We start from the raw sequence: 17,827 nt of genomic DNA, 5'->3' as shown, positions 1-17,827 counted from the left end.
GTTTTTCGTGTCTGGGTGCCGAAAAAGGGTCTTATGTTTCTAACGCGGAAACCACACCCACTACGAAGAATTATTTCCTGATTGGCAACTTTGGTCTGCTTCCAGTGGATCAATGGCGTTAAAGCTCCGCGCTTAAAACACGACTAGAGTGCTATCCGGCGGCATTGGAATTTTAACGTTAGGCTGGCAAGTGAGGGAGCGTCTGCCATGGTGGCGTGGAGTTTCCGCCTTAGCGACATAAAAATAGTAATGGTTAGGCTACGGCTCAGGCAAGTTATTTTATTCTTCAGTGATTATTTTGATCGCTTACGTCGGTATTGCGTGCTTTAACACATTGCCTTATATTCTTTAGGTTAGGTTAAGTTACACTATGTTTTATTCGGGAGAGCAAAGATGTGCCAGATGTGACATTACTGTAACTTCATTGGAGTGCCCATAATACTTCAGGATGGCGCTCTAGACACGTTTTTCTAACAGAATGATTCTGGCATACCTTTTTCTCCATCTGCACAAGTATCTCCGCGCTATCCCGTTGCGCCAAAATTAAATGTATGCCATTATCCGCATTTTACGCGTCCAACGCTAGAAAAACCATGCAAAGCATACGTATGTTCTATTTGGCTAACTGCAATTATGTATAACAGAGTGCAGAACCACTCATTGACTAGGAAAAAAAAAACCATGGACTATAAAGGCGACGTTTCAAAAACTAGCAAATTTCTTATTGGTGAATAACGATGACATATAAAAGTATTAGCAACTTTAAAGGCCGAAGAGATAGTTTGGAAGGGGCGAGAACATGTTCCTTGGGTTTGTAAAAGCCTGGAACAAAGGTGCCCCAGGACTGCCGTTGCTGTGCGGTTTGTGATAAAAGAGCAGCCGTAGATGTAGTCTCGTTCACCACATCCCGTGGATGCTACGCCAGCGAGAAGGGATTGGTTGGAGAGGTTATCGAAAGAGATATCCGGGGCCAGCATAGTGTTCTTGCTATGATCGCTGAGCTGGTCAAATCTGGTGGAAGATTTCGTCCTTTTGAGGCCAGGAAATGTTGACGTCGAACAAACCGCTCGCGCGTAGCTCGCCCGCTTCCTCGAAAAGCCGTGCCAGCACCCTAAGTACGGTCCAATAGCGCTGTCCAGCGGCAGACAGGAAAGACTTTCCTGGCACGCCAGACGTTTTAACTACTTTCGGTGCGAGCTCCGTGGTATAGGCAGTAGCTGCAGCACATCTCTTCACGTTTTCTCTATTTTGTAGCTTATTTTAAAGAAAGCTGCGTGTAAGAGTGGTATATTTATGTTCTCTGTGAGCTCATCTATCGATCTAGAGCAACCTGCATTTTGATTTCAGTGTCCTTTTTATAAAAATTAGAAGGATTCATAGGTCCATATAATCGACATTTCGAAGGAACTTGTTGGGTATGCGGTCTTTGCCGCGGGCTCTATTTCGGGTGAGGTTGTAGACAGCGGCTGTTTTCTTGGCTCGGTGAAGGGTTCGTCCAATTTGGGGCTGGGAGGCACTGTATGAGATTCTAAGCCCGTCATGGCTATGTTGGCTTTGGCTGCGAGTTAGAACTGCATTTCTACCAGAAAGGCTTGTTCTGTGCCTGAGCCGTGGATAAGTTTATAATTTGTTGAGTAATACTCGACTTGGATTCTCGTGCCCCTGTGACGAAGCGTAGGTAGTGTTAAGTGCGGAGGTGCTTAGAGTTCTCTGGGCGCGGCTACTCAAGTTGGACCGGTTTTTTTCGCTCAATTGGCGGGCATATTGCTCTGCTTGCACTGTAACACGGGCGATACAGATTTTGAGTTTACCGTTGGTCTTGGGCTTCTTCCAACTGCGTAGAAGGCCATGCGCTACACGCACACGCTTATGATTCATACTACCGGAAGCACCAGGCTGTAATATACGCCTAAGCCGGCAGTGTTCTTTGAGCAGCCGGACGCCACGTGCTTGCAATATTCCCGTGCGCATTCCGGAGGTTCGACGTCGGCGTGGGCAAGCCTTTTCTTCAGAACACTGCGGGATGACGGGGCCTATCTGGCGCAGATAACGACCCTCGCACGCCAACCGATCGGCCTTCTCCTTTGGTTCTCAACCAGGCAAGGATTTTCAAGGAAGCGTCGCGAACCCGACTCATCTGAGTGTCCGAGAGCCTCGACCTTTCAGTGCTGGAGATGTCACTCGACCGGCGAGGTTGTTGACCACGTGGTCCTGCCTCTTCGTGGGTCATCCTTTCAGAGCGTGCGAGTGAAACTCCCTTGCATACTTTACTAATGCTGCTACAGGCCTGCAAAAGGGTAACCACGCAGTTCCATCGAAACAGACGTTACACTGGGTTCGTGGAGCTTCTCAGATAGTACGTGCCGACCGATTGTTAACTCTCTCAATCTTTCTAACACCATGCATTATACTTGTAACTAAAGCTTTATTCATTGTCATTCTGTCTTCATGAACCTTTCCTGTCTCGGGCTCCACACCTCGGGCACAACACCTACCATGTGCTGGTTAACGCCGTAGAATTTACTTATTTCTAGAGAGAGAGAGAAAGACAGAGAGAGAGAGATAGCCTTCATTGTGACAGGGAGACTATACGTCAAGTGGGGGAAGTGGAAGTAGAAGATGGGGCGTTTGTGGCTTGGGACATATTGAAGACTGGCAGTTCGAACCTATACAGGTTGGCTCCTTGAAAAAGCAGAAAGCAACCAAAATATTTCGGGAATCCGCCATCGGGAGCTGAATTGGGAATCAGGAGCTCAAATTCTGTGAAGAAATTACAATATTTCCCAACAGTATAGGGATGGAACTTAGCGCATCGGGAATGTGAATCGTACTCGCATCTTCCAGAGCAGTACTGCTCGAAGGCTGTAGCTGACTAACGCTGGACCAACCTAATGCGTTGCGGCCTTTGATTTAAACAACGTCTACAACAGGTACATGAAGCTGTATGCACAGCAGGTTTAATGTTCTTTGACCCATCGTTTGGCTGCACTTCATTGTTACCGCAAGTTAGGGCGGAGTATAGCCTTAACAACGTACCTACTCAGAAGAACGGGCCAGTTGCAATGACACCATCAGAACTTATGGCCGTTTCGCCAATTTTGATCCTACATCAACATGCTCACCCAAGAATGTTACATACCTACTCAATGTAATTTGACATTGACGGTGACAGCTGTCGTTTGGCAGTGCCTATTCTGTGGGCCAGCCCACAGGTTAATGCTCGGCTCTATTCTGTGAATATACCCACTGTATTTTAGAGCATTATTATTCTAAACCGACCTACAAGATACCAAATATTCTTATTTACAAAAATAAAGTGTGGAATTAACTTATACGTTCTAAAAAATAACTTTACGAAATGCTGGGGCTCATATCCAGACCATTGGAGTAAAAACCCGAGACACTACCTCTCGTCACGGAAGCCCTCGGGTGGAGCCAATTTGGCAGTAGCCGAAAGCCAACTTATCCGTATCCGTGTGGCGTGGTCTAAAGAATAAAGCTAAAAATTATTCTCCAGTGGAGTCCACAGAATATCAGGTTTATCAGGTGAACCCCAAGGTTCCGTTCTCGGTCCTATTCTTTTTCTTATATACAATAATGACTTGCCAGACCGTGTTTCATCTACCAACCACCCATTTGGTGATTCCTGTGTTATTTTTCGTGAGATAAAGTATGTTAACGATACTAACCTGTTGCAAAATGATATCGCTGCCATGTCAGTTTGGTGCTTGAAGTGGCAAATTGCAAAGTACTAAATGCAAAGTTTTGAATGTTTCACTGTCGCCGCATTCTTTCCCTGCTTACTACCTCAATAACACGCCGCTCGAAACCGTTACACCATATCGGTAATTAAGTGTTCATATTTGTGATAATCTAACCTGGTCTTTGCATGTTGAGAATTTAAGTAACACCGTTAATGCCATGTTAGGCTACTTACGCCGCAACATTCGTTCCGCACCGGTCTCGTTAAAACACTGTTATACAAAACATTATTTAGGTCAAAACTTGAATACGCAGCTTATATTTGGGATCCTAGCTCTGAAACTCATTAAATCATTAGAACTAGTCCAGAACAACGCCGCTCGTTTCATTCTTCACAATTACAGCAGAACTGCTAGTCTTACATCCATGAAAAATTCCTTGCAGTTACCTCATCTGGCTACTCGTCACAAGTACAGTAGACTATGCTTGTTACATAAAATTTATTACCACAACTAGGTTTTACGCACAGCTCTCATTTCCCCGCCTTCGTATGTTTCGTCGCGCACTGACCACCCTCACAAAGTAGGCATTATGACATGCCTCACGAACACTTGTTTGCAGTCATTTATTCCTCGTACATCGAACGAATGGAACCACCTTCCCGGACCAATTGCTGGCATCCGAGATAACGAACGCTTCTGCACTGCATTATTAACAATGTAACAGATGTAAAGTGAACATGTCTAGTTGTTGTTGCTGCCTCCACTTTGTTTTATTTCTTTGTTGTATTGCTCCCCCTACATAAGCCCCCACTCCCCTCTGTATTGCCCTTGCTCTTGAGGATAAAATAAATAAATAAATAAATAAATAAATAAATAAATAAATAAATAAATATAAAATAATAACTAAATAAAAAATAAAAAAATAAATAGACAGTGCGCTGTCCCTATAAGCTAACACGGCCGATATATCTATTCTCATTTGTTTGGGACGTCTGAGGACGTTTGAGGATTATGGAGTAATGAATACAGCTGCTACCAAAGGATCACAGTCCGATTTATTTATTCCCTTTAGCTGCGGCGTCAATTTACTTATTTTGAGAAGCATTTGGCGGCGTCCATTTGGACACCAATGCCTTCGCACTCCAAACTCATAAGAGGTGCTTCGGGGTCCTGGCACTATTCGTTCTTTGGCACATGGAAGACGTGCAATGCTTACCAACCATGTTCCAACTGTAGCACCACAGTCAAAACTTACCGCGTCATCCAGCTTTGCACTCCTGTTTTTCAGGTACTCGAAAAACACCCGTTCGAGCCTGTCTTCGGGCACGTCCGGCATGATGCGCTTCATGCAGGTCGCTTTCGACCGCCGCCTCTCCTCCATTTCCTGTAGCAGCAGGGCACCCACACGGGGAAGGCAGTCAGGAGGGGAGACGTATTTTGACATTGATGTCTTGTTTTGTAAAATATTCTCACTCACTCACTCACTCACTCACTCACTCACTCACTCACTCACTCACTCACTCACTCACTCACTCACTCACTCACTCACTCACTCACTCACTCACTCACTCACTCACTCACTCACTCACTCACTCACTCACTCACTCACTCACTCACTCACTCACTCACTCACTCACTCACTCACTCACTCACTCACTCACTCACAGCACTAGGTTTTACGATATGGCTCTAGCTTCGCTTTTAACACATCAGTATTTTGGGCCGTGCACCCGTTGAAGCTCCGCACACATATTGTCGTCTCGCGTGTTGGGTGCGATACTTTTACGAAAATTACGCAGCACATTTTTTACACACACTGTTGGAACATGAAACTACAATCTAAGATTTGGTACATAACTATTCGAAGGAAAACTGCGAAGACGGAACAACGGAAAAGATTCACCCAACCCCAGCGCTGATGATCAACTGAGCGTTGTTTATTACAGGAGGAAAAGGTACACAAATAAGGGAACAAGGAATACGCAAAACATATAATCGGGGAAGCTATAATGGAAGTCGGTAACAGCATGTCATTCCCCACGTGCAGAAGCAGCGCCAACTGTACCAACGAGTACTGAATCCCCTTCTCAATAATTGGTGTCCATGGTTCACTAAGACACGCATTTCATTCCTTGTTGCTTGTAAAAGTCCCAGAACGCCAGGCGTGGCTCAATCGTACGCTGTCGCGCAAGTTCCATCGGGTCTTATCTCTTGCCCGTTCCAAAAGACACGGAATGTCGTTGGGCCGCGTGTTTCGTTATTCATCCTTCGGATGCAAGAAGAAAAGAAATACGTGCATGAGTGAACCGTCAAAATCTCTTTTACAGCTTTTAAAGGTCATTCTACGGCACCAACCCGAGGGCCTGAGAAGCCCCGTTAAATGGCGGTAAGCTGATTTATTTGCGAGCGAAACCTTGAAGGGCTCAAACGCCAAAGATGCAGTGTAATGCAGCGAGGTTCAATTTCTCACTGGAGACAGAAAGAAAAGCTCTTTGTAAGCGCTTCTGTCCCAGATCCGAATATCAGAGCAGCTAGGAGATGGTGTGTTAGGGTAGTGACTTATGGGCATGTTTCAGAACCGAGGCATGCGGGTGGAGGTGGCTGGCCTTTTCATTTGCGCGAAGCCTGTCCGTCACGCGAGAAGGGGTGCTAATGACATGCCTCATTGGAAGACGTGACTTCGAAAGCGGAAGCGATGTCATCACTTATGTAGCGAACGGAAGTGGTACGTGATCTACTGTTGTGACGCTACAACTAATACCGATGGTGCGCAGTGGGCACAGCGAGCAGCACATGGGGCGGAACTAGAACGGGATGCGGTAGAAGGAAGACTACACGAACAAAGAAATCGTGTGAACGCCGTGAAACAGACGATTCTAAGCGCCTCACCACTGCTGCGCCTAATGATTACCTTAAAAAGAAGCCCACAATATGAGCCTGTGCGCCAGCCTTTTTTCTTGTTAATAAAAAGAAAAGGATTGTACACACGTTATCCCGGGACCAAAACACACGTAGTACGTCGACTTCATATAGTACAGATTCCGTCGTCCGTACTTAGAGTGACTTTTTACGCTGTATTCGTTGAATTCCGCCCTGGTATTATATCACCAGACTGAGGCAAAGTGTAATTTGGAGAAAAGTCCTCGGTTAGCTATTGCCGAATTTATAGGAGTAATTTGTTGTTTGGAAATATATGCAAGTTGCCTTTGAATGCAAAAATGGGCATATATTTTTTCAGGCATCACCACCACCACCACCCCCACCGCCACCCCCATCATCATCATCATCATCATCATCATCATCATCAACAACATCAACAACAACAACAACAGCTTATTTGGGTCCACTGCAGGACGAAGGCATCTCTCGTCTGGCTTTTGTCTCGCGCTAACTGAGCCCGTTCTTTGCGACGGAATTTTGTCACTCCTTCCATTCATCGGATTAATGGCTATCGTGCGGCATGTTGTTGGGCTAGTTGAAAAAAACTGCGCATCAAAGACAAGACCACTGCAAAAGGTACAGGACGAGCGCCCGTGCTGTCCCCTTTGCAGTGGTCTTGCCTGTAATGCGCAATTTTTCTACTCTTGAAATTGTAGGCCTTGCCCTTTTCCTAGACCCCTCCCTCAGTATCCACTCTGGTACTTTGGTGGTCCATCGGTTGTCATTTTCTAAGTGGTGTTTATATGAGTTTATAGCAATGATGCTGTTAAAAATGTTTGAACTTAGACGGTATTGTAACGTTAGATGGCGGTGAAAATTTTCAGAATAATGGGAAAATGAGCGCAACGAGCAGGACACTTACCTCTTCTGGGATACTGTACACCCTCATACAGGAGGCGATCTGCAACGAGCACAACGAAGCCATTGCATTGTTAGCCCTGGTGAAAACACCTAATCAAGCATCTTGCTGCTGATGGAATGAAAACGTAAAACTTACCACGCTTACCTGAGTACTCCAATGTAATTACTACAATTTCTCGCCTACAAACTTATAAACCGAATGCTTGCAGCCTTCCAGTGCATTTCTGGGATGTTGCATTAACAGTTCATGCTGTTTAATCGTAAACGGCCTGAGATTTGAATATTATAATGGCTGCCAGGGCCGTGGTTCAACGATTCTGTGTGAACGATTCCCATTATCATTATACGGCAAGGTGCACGAGAAAGTGTGAGTACAAGAGGCACATATATTCTTTCATATTCGTTACCACATGACAAGATGCTACTACCAGGCCTCACATTAGTCCAGGATTGCGCCCCGCCCTGGCAAGGACGAATGCAAGATCATCGGTATTTGTCTGCAACATATTTCTTTAAACCAACTTCCCTAAGGGCAACAGCAAGTTTACCGCGTTAGGATAAGCTCTTTTGCTACGGTAAGGCGCTCAAGAAACGAGAGACGGGGTATTAGGCAATGCGGGGTGCTCACTTGGACGGAAAAGGTTATTAGCCTTCACAAACCGGTCATAAAGCCTTCAGGCCACAACAAATATGAAATATAGATTATTATATTACACATTTCCGAGAGGAGTGAAATGAAAACGCGCTCTTGAGACCGCGTGTAGTGCCCGTGTAATAAAAAAAAACGACGCATGTTTAGCGCATGCACGAAAATCTGGTTTCTTGGGACAGGAAAAATAAGGCCAAACTGATGTTTTCGCCCTTCTCAGCTCTTATCGCATTATTTCTTGTACGCACTCACTAATTTTTCCCAGTTTTTCTACAATTACATAGATGGGCGGAAATACAAACTCTATATACTGTACACCAGGTTGATCACCCGCCGCTGACGACACATTGTTGTTTTGCTCGTCTTCCCTTGCGCTCCATAATAGTTCTGAACGCATTGAGGGGTTAGGGTGATTTATTCAGCGCGGTAGTTTCGCAGCAGAACGGCGAATAAGGATTCAGAACATCCCAGTGGGAACATCCCAGGAGCGAAAATTCTTCCCTGCGATCACAGTGATTAGCATGTTTCAATGATTTCGAAGATGTATGTGTAAGGTGACCGTGTCGTAAAATAATAATACCTAGACTGTGCCCGCTGTTTTCCAACGACAAGGAAGTGAATAAAGAACGGGATTGAAGATTGAAAGAAAACAACTCCAAAGGTGACAGATTAAGCTGAGCAATGAAGTGACCGAACAAAGCTCTTTATATTGAGCTCACTCTTGTATAACATGATGTATTGATGTCACTAGACGCATTCGCAGAACCCCAAGCAACTTATCGTGTCGTCAAACCTGTCAAACCGTCAAACGTTGCGTCTAAATACGCATCATTGCTAAAAGCCTCAGCAAATATGTTCGCCACCAGTAGTTTACTTCAAGTGGCTCGTAATAATTGAGAGAGAGAGAGAAAAGACTTTATTGACTAGTAACGGTCCGGTGGCGCCGATGGCGTCATCCGGGCCAGCCCTAGGAGCTTCAGGTCGGGCGTCCGGCGCTCGGCCCCAAGGGGCTCGCGCCGCCTACCCGCTGCCTCTCCAGGGCCTCCCGGACGCACTGGACGACTAATTTCTGGGTGTTGTAGTCTGACCAGGTGATGGCTCTTCGCACTGTCACTGGTAGCTGTCGGATGCTTGAGGGTGCGGGGTCTTGGGGTGCGCACTGTAGTATGTGGGCCAGCGTGCTGCGAGTGGCGCGGCTGACAGTAAACTCGGATGTCTCGTAGATTGCGGGGGCTATGTGGCGGCCCAGTACTGGTGTGAGCACAGAATCTGTCTGTATTTGGCGATAGAGGGTCCCCTCGCTTCGAGTGAGGTTGGGGTGTGGGGCCGGGAACCGTCTCCTGGTGTCTCGGTACCACCGTAGTATGGTGCCATAATCTTCTAGTGGTGTAGGTAGCAAGTAGGGCGCATCTTCATGGGATCTCCGTCCGGGATTCAGGGGCGTGGGGGGAGACCTCTCCTGGGGGGCCGCCCGACTGGTGAGTTCGCGAGCGGCCCGGTCCGCAGTGATGTGGTTGCGGGCGCGGTCTACCCCGGGGGCCTGCTCCTCGTGTGCGGGGAAGCATTGCAGTCTCAAGGGGCGGGTGGTAGAGCCTGGAGCGTTGCTGAGAATTCGTGCCGCGATTGCCGCGACAGCGTTGGTACCGTAGTTGCGTATGGCCGATTTTGAGTCACTGAGGGTGACTGCGCAGCCGGGGTCGGTTGCGGCGAGGGCGATGGCGATTTCTTCTGCTTGCGCCGGTGTACTTGCTCGGAATCTGGCCGCGGTGACTGTGACGCCCGTGGTCGCTGTCACGACCGCTGCCGCGTACTGCCCGGGTCTGGCGTGGTATGCGGCCACGTCTACGTATCGTGCACTCTCGTCGTTGGCGTACAGTCTACTGAGGGCTCTAGCCCGGGCTTTCCTGCGAGCGTCGTGGATGCCCGGGTGCATGTTCTTCGGAATGGGCGCGATGTGCAGGCGGCGAATGAAGACCGGGGGTAGGGGTTGTGCTTGCGGTGGGGGATCGTAGAGAGGGCGAAGTCCTGCTTTGTCGAGGATGTGGCGACCGGTGGGCGTGCTTGAGAGGCGTGCTTGAGAGGCTTGAGAGGCTTGAGAGAGAGAGCGCACGCTCTGCGTTCGGCACACGATAATATAACGCTGCGCGGGCAGGTGCCGGCAACAAAACCTCAACAGACTGAGTAAGAAAAGGTCAGCCCAAGGCAACTTGCATACCTGAACCGATTCCCAATAATCAGTGAAAGTCGCATTTGTTGCATAAGTTCATATAAAAGCAGCAGTATTTTTAGATATCCCACTTTGAAAATGAAGTAGCAGCGGTACGCAGAACATTGTACTCGCACTTCCGTCGGATGAAAACACTACAAGCAATCTGTACATGCAGATTTCGGAAGACGTTTATTTGACTGGCTACTAACGTAAATACAGGTACGCGCTTGTGGCCCGACAGCATGTTAGTGAACAACTCGAAGTGAGGGCAAAGAGTTAATTGACTAGTGTAATGGTTCTTAGGGTGGAGTAAGTTTGTGCGAAGAAAAAGTTTTAGTCGGATGTCACTCAGAGTTATTGATGAATGCGCTCTGGCTAGCATGTTGTCTAGCTACTTTCGTAGACGGACTGCTGTAGGCAGCCGGTTGTACCGTAATTGACTCCTAGACCTGGGCAATGTTTTCTTCAACTGAGAAGTTCCTGAGGAAGGTGTGTAGCTGTCCTTTGTAGCCGTGCGGCTGAGTTTCAGATGTATTTCAAATTCTTCCTACGCACAATCTTGCTCCGCCTCGGGGGGTTTCCTCTACAAATTGTCCATTAGCAATTGGACAATGTTTAAAACTGAGTTTAGTGTCCCTTTAAGATGGCCTGTATCGGTCAGTGGGGGCAAGGCAGTAATTGCCTGAACAAATTACAATTTGAACCCCTAATCGTGACCAGCACCCTATGGTTAAAACTCGGGGTCAGAGTCAGCTACACCCATTTGAAGAGCTAAGCTGTTTAGCAAATGTAACAAATTTAACAGTTTGTTGTCCGCAATTAAAAATACCAGCAAAATGCCGAGCGCACGTCAGCGCGTGCCTCGCGGCGACCGCCCGGCGTTCACGGCGCACGTTTGTCAAGCCAAGCATACCCACTTAGGGAGATTGGCCAAGATTCACACACAAAAAAAGAAACTCCAGCGTTCACCGGAAGGAAAGAGACCCGTCATAGCGTACGCCCCAGCAAGATGATGTCCAATGATTGTCAATTCCAAAAAAATGATAGAAGCTCGCACTTATAGCAACCATGATGGAGTATAGGTCGTTGCGCAGCAAAAGATAAGCAAATAGGCTGCAATCGGGAACTTAATCCTTCGAGATGGTCGTGAAAGTTGTGTACAGCTTCGCTACCTTCAAGTCTTACGTGTTAATATGGCTTCCTTATTTATTTTTTTTTTGTCTGATGATGGACCACAATGGGTCTATCACTGGCAGGGAGGTTCTTCCGCGAGCCTTCCGTGGTTCCCCGTGCGAAGCAGCCAGGGGAACGTACGAGCACAGAAACAAAGCGTCCCGTATAGGCATCAGGGATCCTGCAGAGCGCTTGCCTGACGGTGGGTGTCGACGACCGAGTCAGCGAGGCCACGAACGCGCTTGACAAGGTTCGTGTACTTCCTTTCCTGAATAGTTCGGGACGTATCGGGGAAGAATTCCTGCAGGCACTCCATCCTGGACGCCCGTAGCTCCAACACCAGTCGTTCGTCCTGAAGCGAAAGAAAAAAGAAGTGAGAGAGAGCGTGGGGTCAAGGTTCAAAGAAGTATATTTAAACAAGGTAAAAAACTTGGCTATCGTCCGTTAAACTGCAAAACTCCATGAGGTGTTTCACGTCACTGCTGTAGTTGTTGCGGCCGTTGGCCACAGCGCATGGTATTTTTAAAGCGCAAGCTTTCTTAGTGGGACTGATGATGTCCTGTCTATAAGCTAATGCATTTCTCCATAGGGCTTATCGGTCGACAGATAAGCTTTGATAACATCTCTGGACACACAGCGCGTGCATAAAACCGGGCTTCCATTGTGCCGAATCGCTTACTTGAAAATCACGAAAAAGGAGCGGTTTTAAAAAAGACAATACACGCATGGATCACGAAGGAGTGCAATAGTGTACCTGTATCTCATGAACCACGTATCCATGTACATTTGATCGTTCGTAGATGCGCTTACCCAGTGCGCGACAAATCGTCGCATGGGGTCGTCCTTCGTTCGCGATTGGGGTCTTTCTTTGAGAGTTTGACGATCGATTGGACGCACATTCAGCAAAAATTGGACGTACTTTTAGCGAAGGTTTTGACGCACGTTTGACGCATTTCGACGCCACAAAGGTTTCGCGCTTCTCTGAAGTGTTTCTTTCCACCTTTATAAACTACGTACTGCTTTAGGGCCCCGATAAACGGTGAAAAATATGTTTATTTGAGACAGGCACTGCCACGCAGACACGAAAAGAAGTTTGACAAGTTGACTTCCTTGTCCCTTTTTGCATTGGTGAAGAAGTGTCACCGAACAATTAAATGGGCTGAACTTGAGCACAATGGCCTGCCTAAATCAACCTTCGTGCGTTCCAATAAAAACAGTCTCAAAAGTTCGTTAGTAGCATAAGCGCTAGGGGGCAATTCTGGCTGTCGGGTTACTGTTCATATACGGTTTTCTGTCTAATAGCAGCTTGCGGCTGGATCATCGCGAGGGCGTTACTTGACCTTCGCTGTTTGCGACGTTCTGTATTACGTCACAGAAAATATTAGGGAACAAGAACAAAAAATGACAGCTTTAATATTTATTCCTAATACGTAGAGCACCGCTTTCCACCGAATAGAACATGAAATAAGGAGAACAGCAGTTAACCTCCCTGTAATTCAGTGAACTCTTCCATGGCATTGGCATACGCGGTTGGGAGGAGATAGGAGGTGCAGCAGCACCCAAATTTTTCATTTATTTGGGGAAGGGGGTGGAGGGCAAAGGCAAGGTTCGGAAAATCTTCAACAGGATGGTCAGCCATTTTAAATTTCACTATGGGTGAAGATAAACATAACACTCGAGAAGGTATGTTGTGTACGGTATCATCACAAAGCTTATATTTAATTTCAATTAATTTCTTGCTTCACTTTTTTCTTTTGTTTTGTTTTGTACCTTTCCATTATTTCTTCCTGCTTTCATGTTCAGCATTCCTCTCTGAGGAGGCCCACATCTTCCAACCGAAAAGAAATCTCGCTTAAGCCACTAATCTATGGTGTTCGTTACGAGTCTTGTGCGGAACGTTGTTGCTGGAACTAGTTCCTTTTAAGAGGAATGGAGCAAAGCCACCTTTGCGTTAAGGGTCAATGGAACTATCACGCTAGCTCGTTAGTTTCATGAACTAACGGCTGAGAGAACGCGTAGTCGACGGTATTTGATGCCAAAGATTAGAGCGCTTGAAGCAAGAACAAAAACCACTGGCTGCCATTGGGTTTCTCTGAGGTGTTGCCCTATTTGCCCGACTTGCCGTAGAAAGTGCTTCCGCGCAGCTCAACATTCTTCAAATCTCTGACCGAAAAACAAACAAGCTCGCGCAGACGTTGCTACTTCGCCCGTGCCGGAGGTTTCTTCTTTTTCAGTTGCCGAGAGCTTCCAGCCGAGGCACAAAATGCGCTGCCACGGTACCTGTTTCTATAAAGTGATTACCCGCGCTGTCGCAAATGAAGAACGTCAAGGGTCTGCAACAATTCTTTTCCTCAAGGGCAACATGGAATTACCCTCAAGGGGCTTGGTGGACCTACTCTTTAAAATTTTTAATCATGGGACAAAAAGACACGAGATTGCTGGTTTGGGCCTGTTGGTAGAATAGGGCAAAGAATTGAAGAGTTAGGACAGCAGGGATCAGCGAGTCGACACACACGACGCACCTTGTGTGTGTTGATACACTTGTCCCATATGTGCTAGCGCTTCAATTCTTTTGCAAAAAGACAGCGTCATCTGTTGAGCACTAACATCGATATGCAACTGTTGAGCACAAAAAAAGCGACCTTACTAAGTCGCCGATACGTATTGTGGGCATTTTTTTTGTGTGTAGATACTGGATTAATGAATCCGAATTCATTACCCTCCCTTTTAATGTTCTGCAAAAAAGTTAAATGTATTGGTTAGTGGGAGTACCTTTTTACTTGTACAAACGAGCTGCAGAAAAGTAATTCTATCATTTCAGAAGCAAAGCGGGAAGCGCTATATATATATTGGTACCAGTAATATAGACGAGCGCCAAAGTTGCAGTTACACAAATGTCCGCAGCCCACTGGCTCCCTGCAAAAATATAAGTAGGAATGATTATTTAGATTCTAAGAAATAATCGATCATCGGAGCCCGGATTGGTTTATCTCCGGATAATATATTGCCGGAGATATTCAAATTCATACAATCAACGCAGTTCAATGAAAGTATTTTAAATTGCACAGTTTATTTCGCCGCAGGATTGTCCGACAAAAATATATTCGAATAGGTGAAAAATGCAGTATAACAGTTATGCAACGAGTCGTTCCAAAAATACATGTGTATCTGCAACGCGTTCTAGGAAGGAACTAATAACTATCTTTCATTCCTGTTTTACAGGAATGAGTAAGCACTATTCGTAAGATGGACACTTTGCCCATGACGGCACATGCACCTTGGCACATGCTGTATATCTCCAGATTACTGGCGCCTGTTTTGTTCCTCTAAAATTTCTTTCGCTGCATATCTGTCCTAACCTTGCGATGTCTTAGGTGCGAGTATCACAATCCTCGCTGCTGTAAATCAGTTTTAATTACCAGTCGCTCGTCTTTGCGGTCTCTTCTTGGCATGTTAATATGCCTGCATTTTTCAATGAGCTCCTTCACTGTTTTAAATAACTTCCTGATCTAACTTTCAATTTCCTTTCTCGTAGGCATACGACATGCTGATTCCACGAGTACCATAGTCAGAGTGCCCATGTCGACGTTTAGGCTATCTTCATATCCGTCTCTTACTGGACAGAATAATTTTGAAGCCGTCAATTCTTTCCTCCTGCGCCATGTGCCCAAGTGGCGAAGTGTGGTTGCTATCCGTTCACAAGTTTGGGCCTTTCACTTTTTTCAGACTACCGTGAGTTTACTCCTGGTCATCGCGAGACTACTGCTTTGTTCCGCAGCTTTTCACCACCAAGCACCGTGTACATTATCCAACCTTGAGTGAAGTCATTGGCATTTTTCGTTTTTCCATTTAAGCATCTGTTCTGTTTGACACTTGTCTGACATCTTCGACACGTAACATTTTTTAGGTGCGGAGCACCTTACGACCGCACAATGTCCGTCAGCGTCCGTGCGCATAGCATTTACAATCGGAAAAATCACACAGGCACTGGCAGGATTCGAGCCTGTGTCTGGTAGACCACACCGCCTTACCCAATTGGGCAAGGACCAAGCGTCAAACGGCTTGCTTTCTCGCCTGTAACGGTGCGGAGTACCCTAGAACCTCCCAATGTCCCTCCGCGTACATCCGCGCGCACACCACCATCATGCAAAAATCTAACGAAGTTCGATATGAGCGGTGAGTTGCAGTTTCATTTAGGGAACAATCAAGGTGCAACTCACGGCTCAAATCGAATGACGGTCGGGGCGCAAATAGGATGTCACTTGGGGCACTACTTGGATGTCATTTCGAGTCCCCGTACTCCGTACCCTCGCCATCATCCATGGAGTGGAGATGCTGCCATTGTTTTTTTATTTTCCGCCGTTAGACTTCTGACCACTTCTGACGTAGTCTGAGCAATTTATGGTTCTTACTCTGCTGCTCTTTCAGATTTCTGCCGGTTCTACGTTGTTCCGATGATATACGTATGGATAATCTTACCTTTCCGAAGCTGTCACGGCCCTTTTTTAGACAGGCTGTTAGCTGCAAATAAATAGAAGGCGTTGTCAGGATTCAAAATGGCGATCTTCACCGCCACTTCAAGATACAGCCACGTAATTAAATGTGGGTTTTATTTACGTACACAATTAACAGTAAAATAGTGCGATTGCCTTTTTCAATCATTTTTTCACGACAAATTTCGGATTGTTCAAGGAATCCACAACTTCCACCTTGTTCCTGTAAGAGTTTTAAAGCGAAGCTACATATGTCTCAAAGATTCGTCAGAAAAGCATCAAAAACGCACTGCAGGAAGACCAACTTTCTCTGACGATGATGATGATCGTGGAAGCGAATCAAGAGAGAAATGCTTCCCGTGGTCGGAATCGAACCCGGATCCCTCGCATTATGAAGCCGGCTTCCATCCGATTGCTCTTTTCCGACACGGTCGAAGCAGTTTGGATTTGGAGAGGGGTGCATGGACGTGCAAAATTAGACAGAAACCTTATGCACCCTTCCGTGTAACGACGGCGATGGTTGAACGCGAAGCCTTCTTCGTGCGAAATCAAATGGCAAAGGGTCAAAGTCCAGCCTGCGTACGAGTCAGTCAATGCTCAACGATACAAAGTCCGAACTACTCAGACGACAACCAAGGAATCCTTCACAAGAAAGCTTTGCGTTCAACCGTCGTCGTCGTTAGACGGAGGGGTGCATTACTTTGTTAAGTGTAATGTAACCAAGCGAACAACAGCCAGCCGGCGTCTTAACACGGAGCAGCGCGGTGGAACGAGTGAGTTTTCCCGTGTGAACGTGAGTTAATTATAGAGCATTTTAGATCCCAGTTTTGGTGGAATTTAATTTTTGGGCGCGAAGGTCCAAACCAATGTAGCCTTGTAAGAAGGCCTAGCTGCCATGATTTCACTGCAATTTCTAAAGGCTGCTGTAATGTTTTCTATTGGGTTCGGTCCACTGATCACACCAAGAAATAAGAAAAATACTCCCGTACTTAGTCGCCCGCAATCAGTCGCGTGATTAAGGGCGCCTGCATGAGCAACGCGCAAGATTCGCCGGAAATGACTAAGCCGATTGCTTGATAGATACACCTGTGAGATCGTCTAGCGGCAAAATAAGGGCCTTAGACGTACAGCCGGATACAAGGGCAAACAACCTGCATCGTGAGTCGTTTAGGTATGCAGGCTCGCAAGGCCCACTTTTGCAGTTTGTTGCCTCCGAAGAATTTATTAGAGAATGGGGAACTGCCAGTAACTAAAAACATTTAGAACTTTTCGGCCCGAAGTCCGGAGTGCCCCAGAAGCTACAGCGGTGGTCAGCTAGCAGGCCTGCTTTCATTATCGCTCCCTGAGTACTGTGTGAGGCATCGACAACTCGTGTGTATACCCATATGAACCCAACGCACGACAAGGGATCCCTATACCCTACGACTGTAACTCTGTCTACAACCCATTTTGCACGGTTGCTGGTATACAACGAGGCTTATTTTGATGTTGGTTCACCAGGTTGCACACCTCGAAGAGTTCCTCAGGAGCTTAAAAAAGCTCATAAATTCTACATCCCTGTTGACCTTCTGGCGATTAGTAGTTTTTTGCATGTGCAGGAGACAACCAAAGGTGATTTCTCCCTTCGTTTTAAACATTTGGGCCTGAAACCCCTGCCAATTTTATCGCTATACTCTTAGCCTCTAATGCATTACGTTAGTTTATTATTCCTGCCGCAACAAACTGTGCAGTATTTCGAGCATCCTAATTTTTTAGCTAGTTATTTTAGCTAGTTTTAGAGTAAAATTTTGAACTAAGT

At 46.4% G+C, this 17,827-nt stretch overlaps 1 protein-coding gene across 1 annotated transcript in view; it reads right to left on the bottom strand.

Moving 5' to 3' along the window:
• The window catches only part of LOC144153953 (uncharacterized), a 73,686-nt gene that overhangs the window by 31,326 nt on the left and 24,533 nt on the right, over nt 1-17,827 (bottom strand). Inside the window, exons 4-7 of the mRNA XM_077685746.1 lie at nt 16,016-16,057; nt 11,733-11,888; nt 7,507-7,545; nt 4,960-5,088 (exon numbers count right to left, since the gene is read on the bottom strand). Coding sequence (XP_077541872.1) covers nt 4,960-5,088; nt 7,507-7,545; nt 11,733-11,888; nt 16,016-16,057 — 366 coding nt within the window. The remainder of the gene's footprint in view (nt 1-4,959; nt 5,089-7,506; nt 7,546-11,732; nt 11,889-16,015; nt 16,058-17,827) is intronic.

This window comes from Haemaphysalis longicornis, unplaced genomic scaffold, assembly GCF_048455015.1.
Source record: "Haemaphysalis longicornis isolate Haplotype H1 unplaced genomic scaffold, Haemaphysalis longicornis Haplotype H1 scaffold_9, whole genome shotgun sequence".
NCBI lineage: Eukaryota > Metazoa > Arthropoda > Arachnida > Ixodida > Ixodidae > Haemaphysalis > Haemaphysalis longicornis.
This window is presented reverse-complemented; position numbering and strand designations above follow the sequence as displayed.